At 37.1% G+C, this 14,821-nt stretch overlaps 1 protein-coding gene across 2 annotated transcripts; it reads left to right on the top strand.

Annotated features, from left to right (window-relative positions):
* Positions 1–589: 589 nt before the first annotated feature.
* ZNF711 (zinc finger protein 711) lies at positions 590–14,607 on the top strand (the record flags this gene model as incomplete). 2 transcript variants are annotated; one of them, XM_079541713.1, is made up of 8 exons in its annotated part: positions 590–668; positions 1,689–2,219; positions 8,485–8,643; positions 9,926–10,072; positions 10,675–10,812; positions 12,212–12,259; positions 12,828–12,971; positions 13,430–14,607. In XM_079541713.1, the coding sequence occupies 8 exons, from the start codon at positions 590–592 to the stop codon at positions 14,605–14,607; spliced, it is 2,424 nt and encodes an 807-aa protein (XP_079397839.1). The 2 variants fall into 2 exon arrangements, with proteins under 2 accessions (XP_079397839.1, XP_079397840.1); XM_079541714.1 differs by lacking the exon at positions 10,675–10,812.
* Between the last annotated feature and the right edge of the window lie 214 nt (positions 14,608–14,821).

The raw sequence follows: 14,821 nt of genomic DNA on the forward strand, positions 1-14,821 counted from the left end.
TGGATAGTAGTTACATCTAATCAGGTTGTTGGTTCCTAATATGCATTACATTGTTTTGTTAGGATGGCCTGATGCTACTGCCTATATTGCTTGTGAATGTGAGTGTTACTTATGGAGATGGCCCCATGACACTGCAAAGCTTCATGTTCAGTTTGCAGTGGGGGAATTGAAGGTTGTGACATTTCTTGTATTTGCAGCTCCTAGAAGTAAAGTCAAAGTCTGTTCCTCTACTTCTTGGTTTAATTACACAGATTATGAACTGTTCTAGGCCAGGCAGTAACCAGAGATTTACATAGGAAAAGAACTATTAACGTGTTTGATTTCACTTGCGTGAATAATTCTTTTGAGTACTGCATGATTATTTACAGATGGTAACATTTATGGGATATTAGGTCACAAAGCATAAAGCTGTGGGAAGAAAGCAAAGTGAGTTGTATGAAGTGCTGCTTGTTTTTTACTGAACTTGTGGATGGTTTTCTGTTAGTCAGCGTGACACATGAATCCAGTGAAGCTGACAAACACAATGGTGCTGTGGTTAACAAACTCTGATTTTGCTTTTGCAGTTATTTGTGAATGAATTTAGCTGAATATGGATCCAGGTGGTGGAAGTCTTGGATTGCAAACACAAGAATCCAAAATGCCTCACGCTATGATTATGCAGGACTTCGGTAAACATTTTATCTGTTAAACATTAATTAATAACATCAAGACTGTTCTTAGGTTTGCTATATGTTTGCAGGTGATTTCAGGATGTGAAGTTGACTAGTACAACAATGATGTTTGCATGGCTTTTTGGAGAAATTTCAAAATATTAGTAAATGTATAATGAGGCTTTGTATATGCTTTGGTCACTCATCTAGAAATAATCACCTATCCCAAAAAATTGAGGTAACTTAAAAAAAAAAAAAAACAGCCATCTGTGGTTCAGAGTGCTGTGGGTGGGACAGATGTTGTAAGGAGTTCAGTGCTGCTGTAGTGTGTGCCTCTGCTTGAAATACCGCTGGTCTGCTGTTACATCTGCATGCTGGTACAGGTACAGCTGAGCTTTTGTTGGTTGCCTTGATGACTGTCTCCAGTTCTCACTTAGGAGGTGTAAATGAGGTGGAAAATGAAGTCTTTGTGTGTCAACAAGTAACTTTCTAGGTAGCAACAATTTACAGATGTAACTGAATCTGTGATTAATTAATGTCTTTCACAAAGTGCCAAAATAATCGCATTTGCAGCAGTGTTGAATAATTCTAGTATTTTTTTCACTCTTGTAAGTGAATGTTTTATTCATTAAGATTCAATCTGCTATTTCAGGATGCATTACAACAATTCACTTTTTTTTTTTTAATAGAAAAGTAGCTTTCAAATATGACTGGCCTGCTTTCTACTTCTAGCTATCGATTGCAATGTGGCAAGTTGTTGGAAATTGTGCTATAAATATGGCTTATGATAGAATGCTTATTTTTATCAAGGCCTCTCCAGTCTTAAGTGTCCTTTTATTGTACCACCAAAGAATGTATTGTTAGCACATGGACTACTTTGAGCAGTCTTTTCTGGTGAGGTGCAAAGTATAGATTGTTGAAAAATAACAGATTTACCTCTGTGTTTACCTCACTTACACAATTATTCTGTTCCTTGGATAAACTTTGCTAATGCAATAATTTTAACCTTTTTTTTCCTCATTCCTAATTGTTTCATAGTGGCTGGAATGGCCGGCACTGCTCATATTGATGGAGATCATATTGTTGTGTCGGTCCCTGAAGCTGTCCTTGTTTCTGATGTTGTTACCGATGATGGAATAACTCTTGACCATGGCTTAGCAGCTGAAGTTGTGCAAGGACCAGACATCATCACTGAAACTGATGTTGTAACAGAGGGTGTCATTGTTCCTGATTCTGTTCTGGAAACTGATGTGGCTATTGAAGAAGCACTAGATACCAGTGATCATGTTCTGACTTCTGATCTAATAACAGAAGCTGTTAGAGTTCCTGACCAGGTGTTTGTGGCTGACCTTGTTACGGGTCCTGATGGACATTTGGAGCACGTGGTGCAAGACTCCGTGTCAGCAGCTGACTCACCTACGATGGTCTCAGAAGAAGTCCTTGTAACAAACTCAGATTCTGAAACAGTCGTTCAGGCAGCTGGTACTGTTCCTGGCTCTACAGTGACTATAAAAACAGAAGATGATGATGATGGCAAGAGTACATCGGAAGACTACTTAATGATATCTTGTAAGTTAAACAAAGGTAGACATGCACAGGAGATTACCTTAAGTAGAAGTGGTCTAGTGGAGAGAAATCACGTTACCTGGATCCTTGCTGCACTCTGTACTGGAGCTCTCCAGTTAATTCTTTTTAATTCTTCTTGTCTGGATTTGAGTTTGCATAGTGAAAATAATTATTAGTGATACAGTAAGAAAAATAATGATCTTCAAGCTGTTGAATCTGTAGGCTTCTGTTTCTGAAACTGATATTCCCCAAAATTAAGAAAAAACATATGGAAGTTAAAAATTACATACATGTTGAGTAGGAAACTTTTTTTTTTTTTTTTTTTTTTTTTTTTAAACAGAGGTATAATACTGTATTATGCAGGTTCACAAAGAAATGACATGTTGGGTTTGATGAGTAGAATCCAACAAAGAAGGCAGCTTTTTCAAGATACAGCTTTTTTTTTTTTTTTTCTTTTCCTCTTGTCAACAAAACATTGTTTAGCTGCATTAAAAACTATAGCAGCCATTTTCTTGCATGTTGTGCTGTTGTGGACACAACTTGACATTAAGGAGTTGAGTACATTAACTGAGAAACTTTCTGTAAGTGGAAGGAGGCTGCCTACTTCAGTTTCCACATGGCATTCAGACCCTGTCCAAACTTTTGAGGAAGCTGTGTAGTTACAGTCTATGAGTTGAGCAAGAGCTACTAAAAGGGTTAGTGAATTTATACCTTAGGTATATTATGTTTTGTCAGTGGTTAAATTATACTTAAGATAGCAGTTTTTGCTCTTACACACAGATCAGGTAAAATATGATGGTTTTTTGGATTTTTGATTTCTCCAAATCAGGTATTGCAGTGTCAGTACATCAGAACAGATTTTATTTTGTCAGAACCAATGTGTTCTGGGTTTGTTAAAAAGAAGCCAAGTGCTGAAACGTCCATCTCTTCTCAGTAAGCTCCATTTAAAAATGTCTGGGTATGGCAGATCAGCGATTGTGATGATTTAAATATTTCATTGCATGAAATAGAGCACTTTTCATAGTACTGCTGCACACTGTCCCTCTGCCGTTTATTTTTCATTCAGTATAAGGTTACCATCCTGTGATTTCTGTAATGTTACATGCCACTAATGGAAGTTGCAACTACTTTGGTAGGAGAGCCAAAAGAAATCCTCAGCCTAAAAGCAAGTTAAACCTGCAACATAAAAAATCCCATGTGTTTGTAAATAAAGGAACGCCGTTCATACAGTCAGTAGTTTCACTGAAAAAATTCCTCCTTTCTGACAGAGTACTTACGATGAGTTGTATTCTGTAACCGTGGTATTTCCAGCTGCACCTTTGTAATTGTAAGTAAAGTCATCTTTGGAATTCTTGTTAGATAGATCTGTGATTTGATTGTAACAGTCACTGTCCTTAGACAAGAGCATCTCAGCCTTCAGTAGGTTACCTGGTGACCCCAGCTGTACATACCTAGTGTTGTCAGGTGTGCTCAAGACTGGTCATGGCTTTTCCAGTGTTTCAAAGCCAGTCTGAGACCCAGATTTAAGCAAATCACTTCTGCCTGTCTGTATGACAGATATGTCTGAGTAATCGTGGTTGGAAGCGACATTATCAGTCTGGAATTTTGTTTGAAAGTAATCAGGTGCATATTAAGGCAAGCTTTTGCCTCTGTGAAGTTTTGAGGCTGTGCTGTGCTCTGAGCCAGCCAGAACTGACAAAGGATGCACTGTTGACTTTTATTTTCTGTTATTTTTTCGGCAAAAGTGAATGAGTCCCATGCAGTTCATTGATTGCACGTTTTCTGTTTGTTTATTTTATGTTTTATAAATTGGCCATTAATTTGTTATGGTTCTGAAGACAATCTCTGCGTATAGTAGATAAATGTATCAGTTTAACAAGTTTAAATACATTTTTACTTACATTTTTAATTTCAAATGTTCACTGAATATTGTACAAAGTTAATTTATGGTGTGGTTTGTTTTAGGGTGTGTTCATAGGGTTGATTAAATTCTAAGTAAATTTTAACTTAGATCACTTCAAAATATTAAAGACTCATAGTATTTTGTATCTGTATTTAGTGAAATTCAGAAGCTGAAAAGGGGGAACTATACACAGTGTGACAGTTGTACCCTTGGGGAATATTCCAGCTGTGGAGCACGTTGTGGGGAACTTGTAAAATATTAGAAGTGTTTTTTAATATATATATATTTTTATTTTAGAGCGTGTAGCTGAGCTGAGCATGAGTGTTAACTTAAAATTTTAGCTTATTCTTTTGCTGGGGATTTTGGCTTAAATACACTGATGGGTAGATTTTGGCACTGTCCCAGCGCTGATGAATTCAGCTTTTAAAATCAGCTTTGCAAGCGTAAATGCTTGGTTTTGATGCAGTTAAGGGGTGTGCCACAGGAGATGCACAATACCCCTTTTCTAAATCTCTGGAATACCTGCTGAGGAAGTACTTGTTTCAAAGGAAATAAATACAGGATGAATGCACATGGTGTGATCATGCCGTCTCCGTACTGAGATGTGAATATAATAAGCAGCGCGTCCCATTTTGCCAGGGTGGGATTAGCACACGTGTAGCTTAAAGCATGCCCTTTTTTGTTTTTCAGGTTTGCGATATTCAGACCCACAGGGGATTGCCAGCTCCCGACCCGAGCGTTGGCCCTGCATGCACTATGTTGGTGACCTCATACCCACCAAAGAGCAACTCTGGAGCTGGCCTTTAGGGGTAAGGTACTGTCACCGCCGCCTCCTTTTTAGTGTATTACAGTACAGTGTTAAATAGTTTGCTGAACATTTTAGTACTCCTATACTGTGACCAATGGCATATAAAATAAGTATATCAGACATTGGAAGAATATGAAAAATTGTGAAACCACTGGACTTATCTTGCCCTTGTGTTATTCCTATGGGCTCCTATGGTGGGTGTGGTATCACCAGCATAGTGCATGCTGAGGCATCACGTGAACCTGGAGCTGGCAATCCACGGTGAATCTGGACATCACACACCTGAAAACAGCCAAGGTAAGTTTAATACTAGAAATGTGCTGAGTTTTCCTTTAAACTTTGTTATTCAGGAGGATTCAGCATCTATTTATAAAAGTTTTCTGTTGTGTTTTTTCAGTTAATTTTAAATGACAAGATAATAATATGTAGTGCTTCTGGTAGATGAGTCAGATGTGGAAAGCGCTTTCATATTCTTCTATTGACATAAAGGAAGCATTCCTGTTCCTGGGAACTGTCACTGGGAAAAGGCATCAGTTCTTTTGACATTGGGATACCAGTGTGTAATTAAGTCCCATCACTTAGACCATAGAATATTTTCATAGCCTTTAAAGAAAAAAAAAAATCCCCGTGTTTTGGAACTTGACAAAGATTACATGTCCTGCTGTTGTTTTTTTCTGATTTAAATTTGTTTTTAAATAATTGATTGAAACCACCAAGTTTAGTTTGCATAAGATGGCAATCTAAGGAGTATCAATTGTTCAGCCAGTGTCTTTTCTTGCAGGTACTTAAACAAACTGCATTATCTTACAGTTGGTGGTCTGTGGCAGTAGACCTCAGCCCACTTGGTTCTTCTCAGGTTTTCTTATTTCACTTTCACTTTCCCAGGAAAGTAATTTCAAAGGCCCTCTGTATGCAGACTTCCCTTTATTTCCATAACTTTAGCTGAAATTGTAGAGACTATAGATCTTGGTAAACACAGAGGATGGTCAATGGTGTGGGAGTCACTGCTGATTTTAAAAGTGCTGCTGCGAGTCTGTCCCTCTAAGCATGGCTTTTTATCTTTTTTTTTTTTTTTTTTTTAAAGAACATTACAAATTTGAATTGGTGAAATACAGCACCAGCACATAACCATGTGTACCATATTCATGTGTTTACACTAAATTTTTGGGTGAAAATCCTTAATCTGATTGAAAAAAAGTTAAAATTGAAAATTCCTTCTTTTAATCTTTATGTAATCTTTCTTGAGTTGCAATTGATGCCATGGTAAGGCTCTAATATGGTTTGCTTATTGTTATGCTGTTTCACCAGATACAGTCATCCAACTTTACTTAAATAACTGGGGATATTTTCTGTGAAGGAAGGGTACCACATGTAACTGATGTCGTCTCAGTTCAGTAGGAAGTTGCTGTACTGCTTCCAGTACTGAAATGCCTATTTCCTGTGTGAAACCAACATGTTACATTTATAAAATGCATGAGTTTAGAAAAAGTTCATGTTGTTTGAATTATGGATTTGAAAATAATTTTACTGCCCCTTGCCAATGGTAAGATTACAGAGGCAGCATGCAATTAGTGATTTTGAATACCCAGCCTTTAACTTCTCTTTCTATGTTTTGGCAGCATATCTAGTCATATAGCTGTTTGTACAATCACCCCTGCCTTTCTCTGTTAGTTGCCTCTGATCCTGATCCATCATAGATTTGTGTATGCAGTGGAAATGTTCCTTGTACTAAAATTAAACGTGTGTTTTGAAGGCTGTGGATAAGTTGTGGCTTTGTTGTTTGTGGCATCGATACTCTGACTGTTACATTGCCCTGTAAGGTAATGTGAGTGTAATGTACTGCATGTCAGATTTTAGCAGATAAGGGATTGGTGCTGGTGGTAATTTTTGTAGAGTTTTAGAATGTTTTTAATTACAAAACAAAAATCTTTTTTTCTGAGGGTAATTTTACATTATTTTCACTGATCCAAGTGGGATGCACTGGGGCATTTCAGTCAGTCTGTTACTTACAGAAAGAAACAATTTAGCAGTTCGTTTTGTTTTTTTTTTTAATATATTTTCCTGTTTTTATCAAAATATAAAATAATATAAAATGTAATATTCAGAAGTTTTAAAATGAAATACTTATTTATGCTTACCTGCTTTATACCTAGTTGTGCTCTCATTAATTTCTGTACTCGTCTGATGCAGCTCAAAATTTCTGAAATAAAAATAAGGTTCCTGAATGTGCGGATGGAAAATGGTTTAACTGGGATAGATTATTTTCCATGGAATCCTGTCTGTGAATGGGAGGAGCTTAGTTTGGCAGCCTAAACTAATTCCAGTGTACCTCAGCACACCGGGCTGTAGCTTGAAGTAGTTAAAAGCAGCTCTTCAGGAGCAGAAGTGGCAGCACAGAGAGCAGGAAGCTTAGAGGGGCATTGGGGAGCGCCGCAGCATCCCAAGGTGAGCCTCAGAAACGTGGGGAAATCTCCACACCCCCATGGAGTATGCTCACAGTCGTAGTCATGAAGCGCTCTTTTCACAGAAGTGTTTAACTCCCCCCCCAGTGTTACACATGTTATATATGCAGTACATTGCAATGTCCATGAAATGTATGTATTTCAGGTTTTGTTTACATTTTGGGGGATTCATCCCTGGTCAGAGGATGTCTGTGGGTGTTACGTAGGCCTGTGCTGGCCATCTACAAAGGAGCTAATTTTGTCCACTGACAGTAGTGTGGTGGCAGTGTGTGTGTCAGAAAGGCACTTGGGTCACTGCCCTCCATGTTAGCAACTTGGGACATACGTATATGGAGATCTTTGTGCATGCTCTTCTTACCAAAACAGTGGTAAAAAGACAAAAACTTGTAATGGTTTTAATGTATTTTTTATTGAATATGTAGGCCCAAATACATCAAATAGCAATAGTAGCAAATGTGTACACATAAAGAAAGAGAAGTCAACTTCAGATAGTATTATTTGGATTTACTTTTGTCTCATCTTTCAATCAGCTGTATGCTATACAATGATCTTCATTAATTGGCATGTTTTCAAGTGGTAAAATTTGATAAAATCATGATTTCTTTTAGATAGAAAATTGAAAATTATTCATGTTTCTGTCACTGGAGTATACTCAGGAGATACTACTGTTGATTAGAGTGTCTACTACTAAATCTTAGTATTGTAGAGTATTGTAGAGTAGTGAAGCTTCTTGGAACTCTTGCACTGTAACAGGCAACCCTGGGCTAGCTTTTCACATTTTTATGGAGACTTGTTTGATTTCACCTACTGATACATTTTTGCTTCTGCAGTATAATAGTTTCAGGCAAAACTACGTACTTTGATGACCAAAGTTCCCTCATGTTCTTCACTTAGTAATTCATGAAATGATTGCAGATTTGCAACAGAACGAGTATTAAGCTTCTTGAATTCCTTTTAAGTACCTTAAGATGACTTATTTTGTAAAGGCCCTTAATGTATGCAAAACTTTACTATGTGTGGGGATAGTAGTGGAGAAAATCATGCTAACATGTGACAGTATGTTTGAGCCTCATTGTTGCTCTCTTATCTTTACAGTGGATGATGTTGGAGAAAAACTGGACCACATAGGAAGCACTCCCTTGAAAATCAGTACTGAAGTGACAAATGATGAAGTGGCTAAAGATGATGGGTTTGGTTCTGAAGTTATCAAAGTATACATATTTAAAGCTGAAGCTGAAGATGATGTTGAAATAGGTACCTCTTTAAATTCTGTGTTTTTTTCCAGTAGTATGGAGAAGTGTTTGCGGGTCTTTCTGTCTTGTAATTCACTGACTGGATTGTTCCTCAGAGTGATATTGGAAGGAATTGCCCATACGCTGATAATACTCAATGTTTCAGGTCATTTTTTGACAAGCAATATTTATTTTCAATGTTGGAATGTTGTTTGTTTATTACCAAACCCCAAATACAGAAGTGGCTGAACAGCTGCATTTTTTTTTTTTCATAGACACTTATTTTCTTTGATTTTGCATGATTGAATGCTGTGAGTAACAAGTATTCTTAATAGTACTATTACTGATAGCATTGGTCTCATTGTGTGTCAGTGCATTGCAGTCTGTTGTTACTTGGACAAATGTCCTGGCTGAGCCACTTTAGACGAAAGTTCTGAAAATAAGCTGTGGTAGTAAAATTCCCTGCATTTTTTGTGATAAATATGGAAAAGTAAAAAATAGAATAATAAATACTGAAAATGACCAGTTGTTTTGGCACACATACGTACGTATTCCAAATGTAATCTGACAGTCAGTCCCAAAAGAAAGATCTGGCTTTAATTGCCTCTGTGGCACTGCTTATCATTTCTCATTAGTTTCCATTTTACTCCCACATTTTGTGTTGGATTCCTTGGTTGTAATTTCAGCCCTCATAAACCTAAGGACTATGGGGGTGTCTCTGTGTCTTCCCTCAAGTTCTTCATGGCACATGATGCCAATCAGAGCTTTGGGGAGCGTATAGAAATTAAGAGCGGAAAAATAAAGTGTTCTTTATTAACACTGAATCCAGCAAGTCCAGTTGAGTGAAACCTCTGTATTTGGGGACCAGTGTGCTACATGTGATCCAGCTTGACTTTAGAAGCAATGCAGTGATATTTGTTTGGTAGTTCATTTATGCTGATTGCAGTTTGTGGGTAGTATTATGGGAGCATAATGCATATTGCTGCCTCTTGTTCTAGCTGTGTGATGTTGAACCCTCCTACGCAGACTTACTGGGCTGATGTTTTGGATCAGTGTTAGTTTCATTGTTATACAGTGACCAAATTTCTAATTTTCTTAAAAGTTCCTCTTATCATGCCTGGGATCTGACTTCTGTTGTCTGGTGATGGGGTTACCTCCTATGTTAATTCGACGTTTTGGAAACCATTGCTTTCAAAAGGATGAGTTTTATACAATAGCTTTGTTGTAAAACACTTCAGTCTGAAATTAATGTTGAGATTGGCTTTGTTTACATGCACTTAAGGTGTTTGGCTTCTTTTTTTAAGGTGGGACAGAAATTGTCACAGAGAGTGATTTTCACAATGGACATTCAGTAGCTGGAGTAATTGAACAAGGAGGTGTTGGTAGAATGCAGCGAGAAAAAATGGTTTACATGGCTGTTAAGGACTCTTCTCAGGAAGATGAAGATATTAGTAAGCATAATACGAAACATTTCTGTTTCTTGTGCTGTTTTGTACAACAATATAAGCATCATTCTCAAGGACTTTTTAAACTTTTCTGAAGGATTCTTCAGCCTAAAGTCGTAGCAAACTAAGTTCATCTTCCCTAAAAATAAAGAGCAGGTTATAATTATTTTAAAGTGATGTGGATAAGATGCACTTTTTCATATTGTATGCCATCATTGCATTATTTTGTTAAATTTAACATGTCCATGGATTAAGTTAATGAGGTTAGTTGAATTTCTCTCTTTTTTTTTTTTTTTTAACACCTCTGTTTTCCTGTGTGAATTGCCATGTTTAATTCTCTTTCTGGCAAAGTGGCAAATAAATGTCATCGTTTTAAAATTTGTAAATCTGTATGCTTGAATTTGTATTTGCTTTTATTGATATGTGTTTTCTCTCTTTAAGGAATGTCTGAATAAACAGTTATCCCCTAAGGGAAGGTGTGGCTCTAAATGCCAGAGGAAGAAAACTAATTTATAACTGGTATCAATAAGAGGGAAATCAAATTAAATGCAGGAAAATTTAAAATGTGCAGAATAAAATGTAAAATGTATTCTTCTCCTTTAACTCAGGCTGTGCTGAAATAGCAGATGAAGTTTACATGGAAGTTATTGTAGGTGAAGAAGAAGCTACATCACTTCCAGACACGCAGCTTGAAGAGACTGGTGTGAATAAAACTTTTGTTCCTGTTGCTTGGGCTGCTGCTTATGGTAGGAATCTCTATGCTCATTTTTTGAAAATCCCTTTCATTATTTTTTTCCCAGTCTGGTTTCCAGATTCTATGTACAAATGTCACAATTTTTCACTATTGGGTAGGGGTTTGGAGGCAGCTCCTTCAGGTCTTTTAGCAGTGCCAGTCAGTGAAACTAATAAAATGCTGTGAAAAATTATTTTCCATGTAATTCACAACCTTTCACATGTGAAGTCCTTGGCTTTTTGCAATTCAGATAGGGGGAAAAAAAAATCTCATTTCTGTAGTGCTTTTGGTTTTTTCCCTCAATGCCAGCCTGCCTAGCAGTTTTCATATTGTTGTAGTAGTTGGTTGTCCTGCATGCAATGAATGGATTGCTGCATGTTGAGTTTTATGAAATAAGAAGGAAAGCTGTTTGAAGAACTTTGGTACCCTTGTTCTTAATACCAGCTCAGCTGTACAGTGTGTGTACGTTTTTGATGATTGATGAAGTCATCTGTTAAGGATTTTACAAAAGCAAGAACAACCTTAAATATTTTATATTCACTAGGATAAAGGGGAAGTACCTTTAAAAAATAGAAGAGATGTGTAAATTCATCCCTGATCAGTTCCATTTATGTAACATATTTTAAACCTGCTAGTCCTTTAGATCATAAATGAGAAAAACAAAATATGTCTTCTGCGGCCATGTTTCAAATTGTAGAAGTATCAGGATATGTTGCAAATTCTGAATATTCTCTTATTTCAGATTTATTCTTTTCTAGGATTTTGGCATGTTAAAATTATATTAAGTGTACAAGATCATCAAGGCCTTATACTTAAGTGAGCAAATTAGGTAGTTTAGATTCGGTGGCGTTCTATTTCTGAGCACAGTAGCTGGGTGATGAAGCGGCTGTGAAGCACCAGGCTTTGGCACGTAGCAGTAAACACTTTCAATTCAAAATGAGGAATACACTCTTAGTATGACTTCTCCATCTCATAGGAGAGTGGAATGGCTGGTAGAGTGGAAGTCCTTTTATCTGCCAAGTTCTACTCCATAAGGACAAAGTACTTTGATCTCAGGAACAAATTGTGGATTTCAGGTCCCCTCTAATTTCTAGATTGACATCTGAGTTTTTTTTATAAGGTTAGAACTTTCCAGAAACAAGCTTACTACTAGTGAGAGGCAGGAAAGACAGCATGGTAAGCATGCAAGCACATCTTCAGTGCGTATTCAAGTACTGACAGAGATACGATCTTTATTTCCTGGTGCATGTAATTGCAAAATACTGAACTGATGTGAACTGCACAGCTCATTTTGGACAGTATTAAGCTGTTACTTACTGCTTAAGTTAGTTTTCTCTCATTCTTGGACTTTCAAAACCATCATCTTTAAAAAGGACTTAAATTTATAATGACTAAAATACCATTTTCTGCAGGAGATGACAGAAGACTACCCCGAAGATATGAAGATGGTCAAGCGGCAGGTAAGGGCACACAAATATGCTGTGTAAAGCTTTACAAGTAACTGAGTGTCTTTAAAGCAGTATACATCAATGTGTTGTGATTCTCCCCATCAGAGAATGCAATAAATTACTCATAAAGCATAAGCTGAAGAACTGAATAGTAATTTCTCTTCTATTTTGAAATGAAAACAATTCTGTAAGTGTTGTGGGCCTCAAATTGTGTGGGGAAGTCATTGGTTGTGTATAGTTTGGTAGTCAGAGCAGAGATGATGCAGTTGGCTAGGAAGTAAAATCAAGTTAGATAGAGATGAGAAAGTAACTGGCACAACCTGTCAGAAATTAATATTCTGAGAATACAAGATAGCAAAAAATGTACTTGAAAATTATTAATTGCTTAAACAATTAAGTTCTTGAGTTTGGCCACAAAGGCAGTGCTTTGTATTGGCACTTTTTAAAAAACCTGTTCATTGCAGAGGAGTGGGTGATCTGTTTTGTTTTAAAGTAGACATTTTGCTGTGCAATTCCAGTCATCAGTCCCAAAGAAAATAATTGTTTAAGATTTTTTATGGTGTCTAATTTTTGTTTCTAGGGAATAACTTGGATACACGATTAGAAAACAAAAACGGTAATGCAACACAATACCTGCAGATTTGTGATAGCATTAGCACTAATAGAGTGCTAAAACAAAAAACCAAGAAAAGGAGGAGAGGAGAGGCCAGGCAATGGCAAACAGGTAAACACTGTATGGTTATGTGTGCTCTCACGGAGTGGCACTTACTCCTTTACTATTCTTCTTTTTTTTTCTTTTTTTTTTTTTTTTCCAAACTGGTTCAGAATTAAAAATCTAAATGGTGATTTGCGGATTTCCTGTGTCCTTCCCCCTCCAATTCTGTGCATAGAGAATGTGGTAGGTTTTGCTATTGAAGTTAGCAACCTAGCACTGGTGTAATTCATTTGAATGTTGTGAGTGATTAGAAAGTAATTGTGGACGTACTCACTGTACATCTGATATCACTTTCTAAAACAAAAAAAATATATAAGCTGTAGGTGCTGTGCATTGGTTGTTTTTAAACTGCTCAACTCTTGCTGCAAGTGTAAGTGCATGAATCTGAACAACAGTTGGCTGATTTAAAACTTCTTAATCAGTAAATTTGTTTTCTTCATAACTTGTTTTTGTTTGTTTAAAAACAGCTGTTATAATAGGTCCTGATGGACAGCCCTTAACAGTTTACCCTTGTCATATATGTGGGAAAAAATTTAAATCCAGAGGATTCTTGAAAAGGCATATGAAGAATCATCCAGATCATATGATTAAGAAGAAATACCAGTGTACAGACTGTGACTTTACAACTAACAAAAAAGTAAGTTTCCACAATCATCTGGAAAGCCATAAACTTATAAATAAAGTTGATAAAACCCATGAGTTTACGGAATATACAAGAAGATACAGAGAAGCAAGCCCGTTGAGTTCTAATAAACTAATACTGAGGGACAAAGAGCCTAAACTGCACAAGTGCAAATACTGTGACTATGAAACTGCAGAGCAGGGGCTACTCAATAGACATCTACTTGCAGTTCACAGTAAGAACTTCCCTCACGTATGTGTGGAGTGTGGGAAAGGATTCCGTCATCCGTCAGAGCTGAAAAAGCATATGAGGACCCACACTGGGGAAAAGCCATACCAGTGTCAGCACTGTGTCTTCAGGTGTGCCGATCAGTCCAATCTGAAAACTCATATCAAAACCAAACATGGGAACGACTTGCCATTTAAATGTGAGCACTGTCCCCAGGCTTTTGCAGATGAAAAGGAGCTGCAGCAGCACACAGAATTGTTTCAAGGGCATAAGACTCATCAGTGTCCGCACTGTGACCATAAGAGCACCAACTCCAGTGACCTGAAGCGACACATTATTTCAGTTCATACGAAGGATTTTCCCCACAAATGCGAGGTATGTGAAAAAGGCTTCCATCGTCCATCAGAGCTCAAAAAGCATAGTGAAACCCATAAAGGTAAAAAGATACATCAGTGTAGACACTGTGACTTTAAAACGTCAGATCCTTTTATACTGAGCGGGCACATCCTCTCAGTTCACACCAAGGACCTGCCTTTTAAGTGCAAAAGATGTAAAAGAGGATTTAGGCAGCAAACTGAACTTAAGAAGCACATGAAGACGCACAGTGGAAGAAAAGTTTATCAATGCCAGTATTGCGAATATAGCACTACGGATGCGTCAGGCTTTAAACGACACGTAATATCAATACACACAAAAGACTATCCACATAGGTGTGAGTATTGCAAAAAGGGATTCCGTAGACCATCAGAAAAAAATCAGCATATAATGAGGCACCACAGAGAGGCCATAATGTAATATATGATGTCAAGAAGGAAGCAATTTAGAAACTGTGTTATGATAATTGGGGAAAAAAAAATCTCATGAACTGTTTCTCCTGGTTTCAAAGCTCGATATTAAATCATAACTTTACATTCTTTGTATTAAAAGTCTTAAAGTATTAGGGTTGACAGGGGATCTCATAGCCCTATGATTGTTGCTTATCAGAACCTGAAGAGCACTATAGAATGCA

This window comes from Tetrao urogallus, assembly GCF_951394365.1.
Source record: "Tetrao urogallus genome assembly, chromosome: 13".
In the NCBI taxonomy this organism is placed as follows: Eukaryota; Metazoa; Chordata; class Aves; order Galliformes; family Phasianidae; genus Tetrao; species Tetrao urogallus.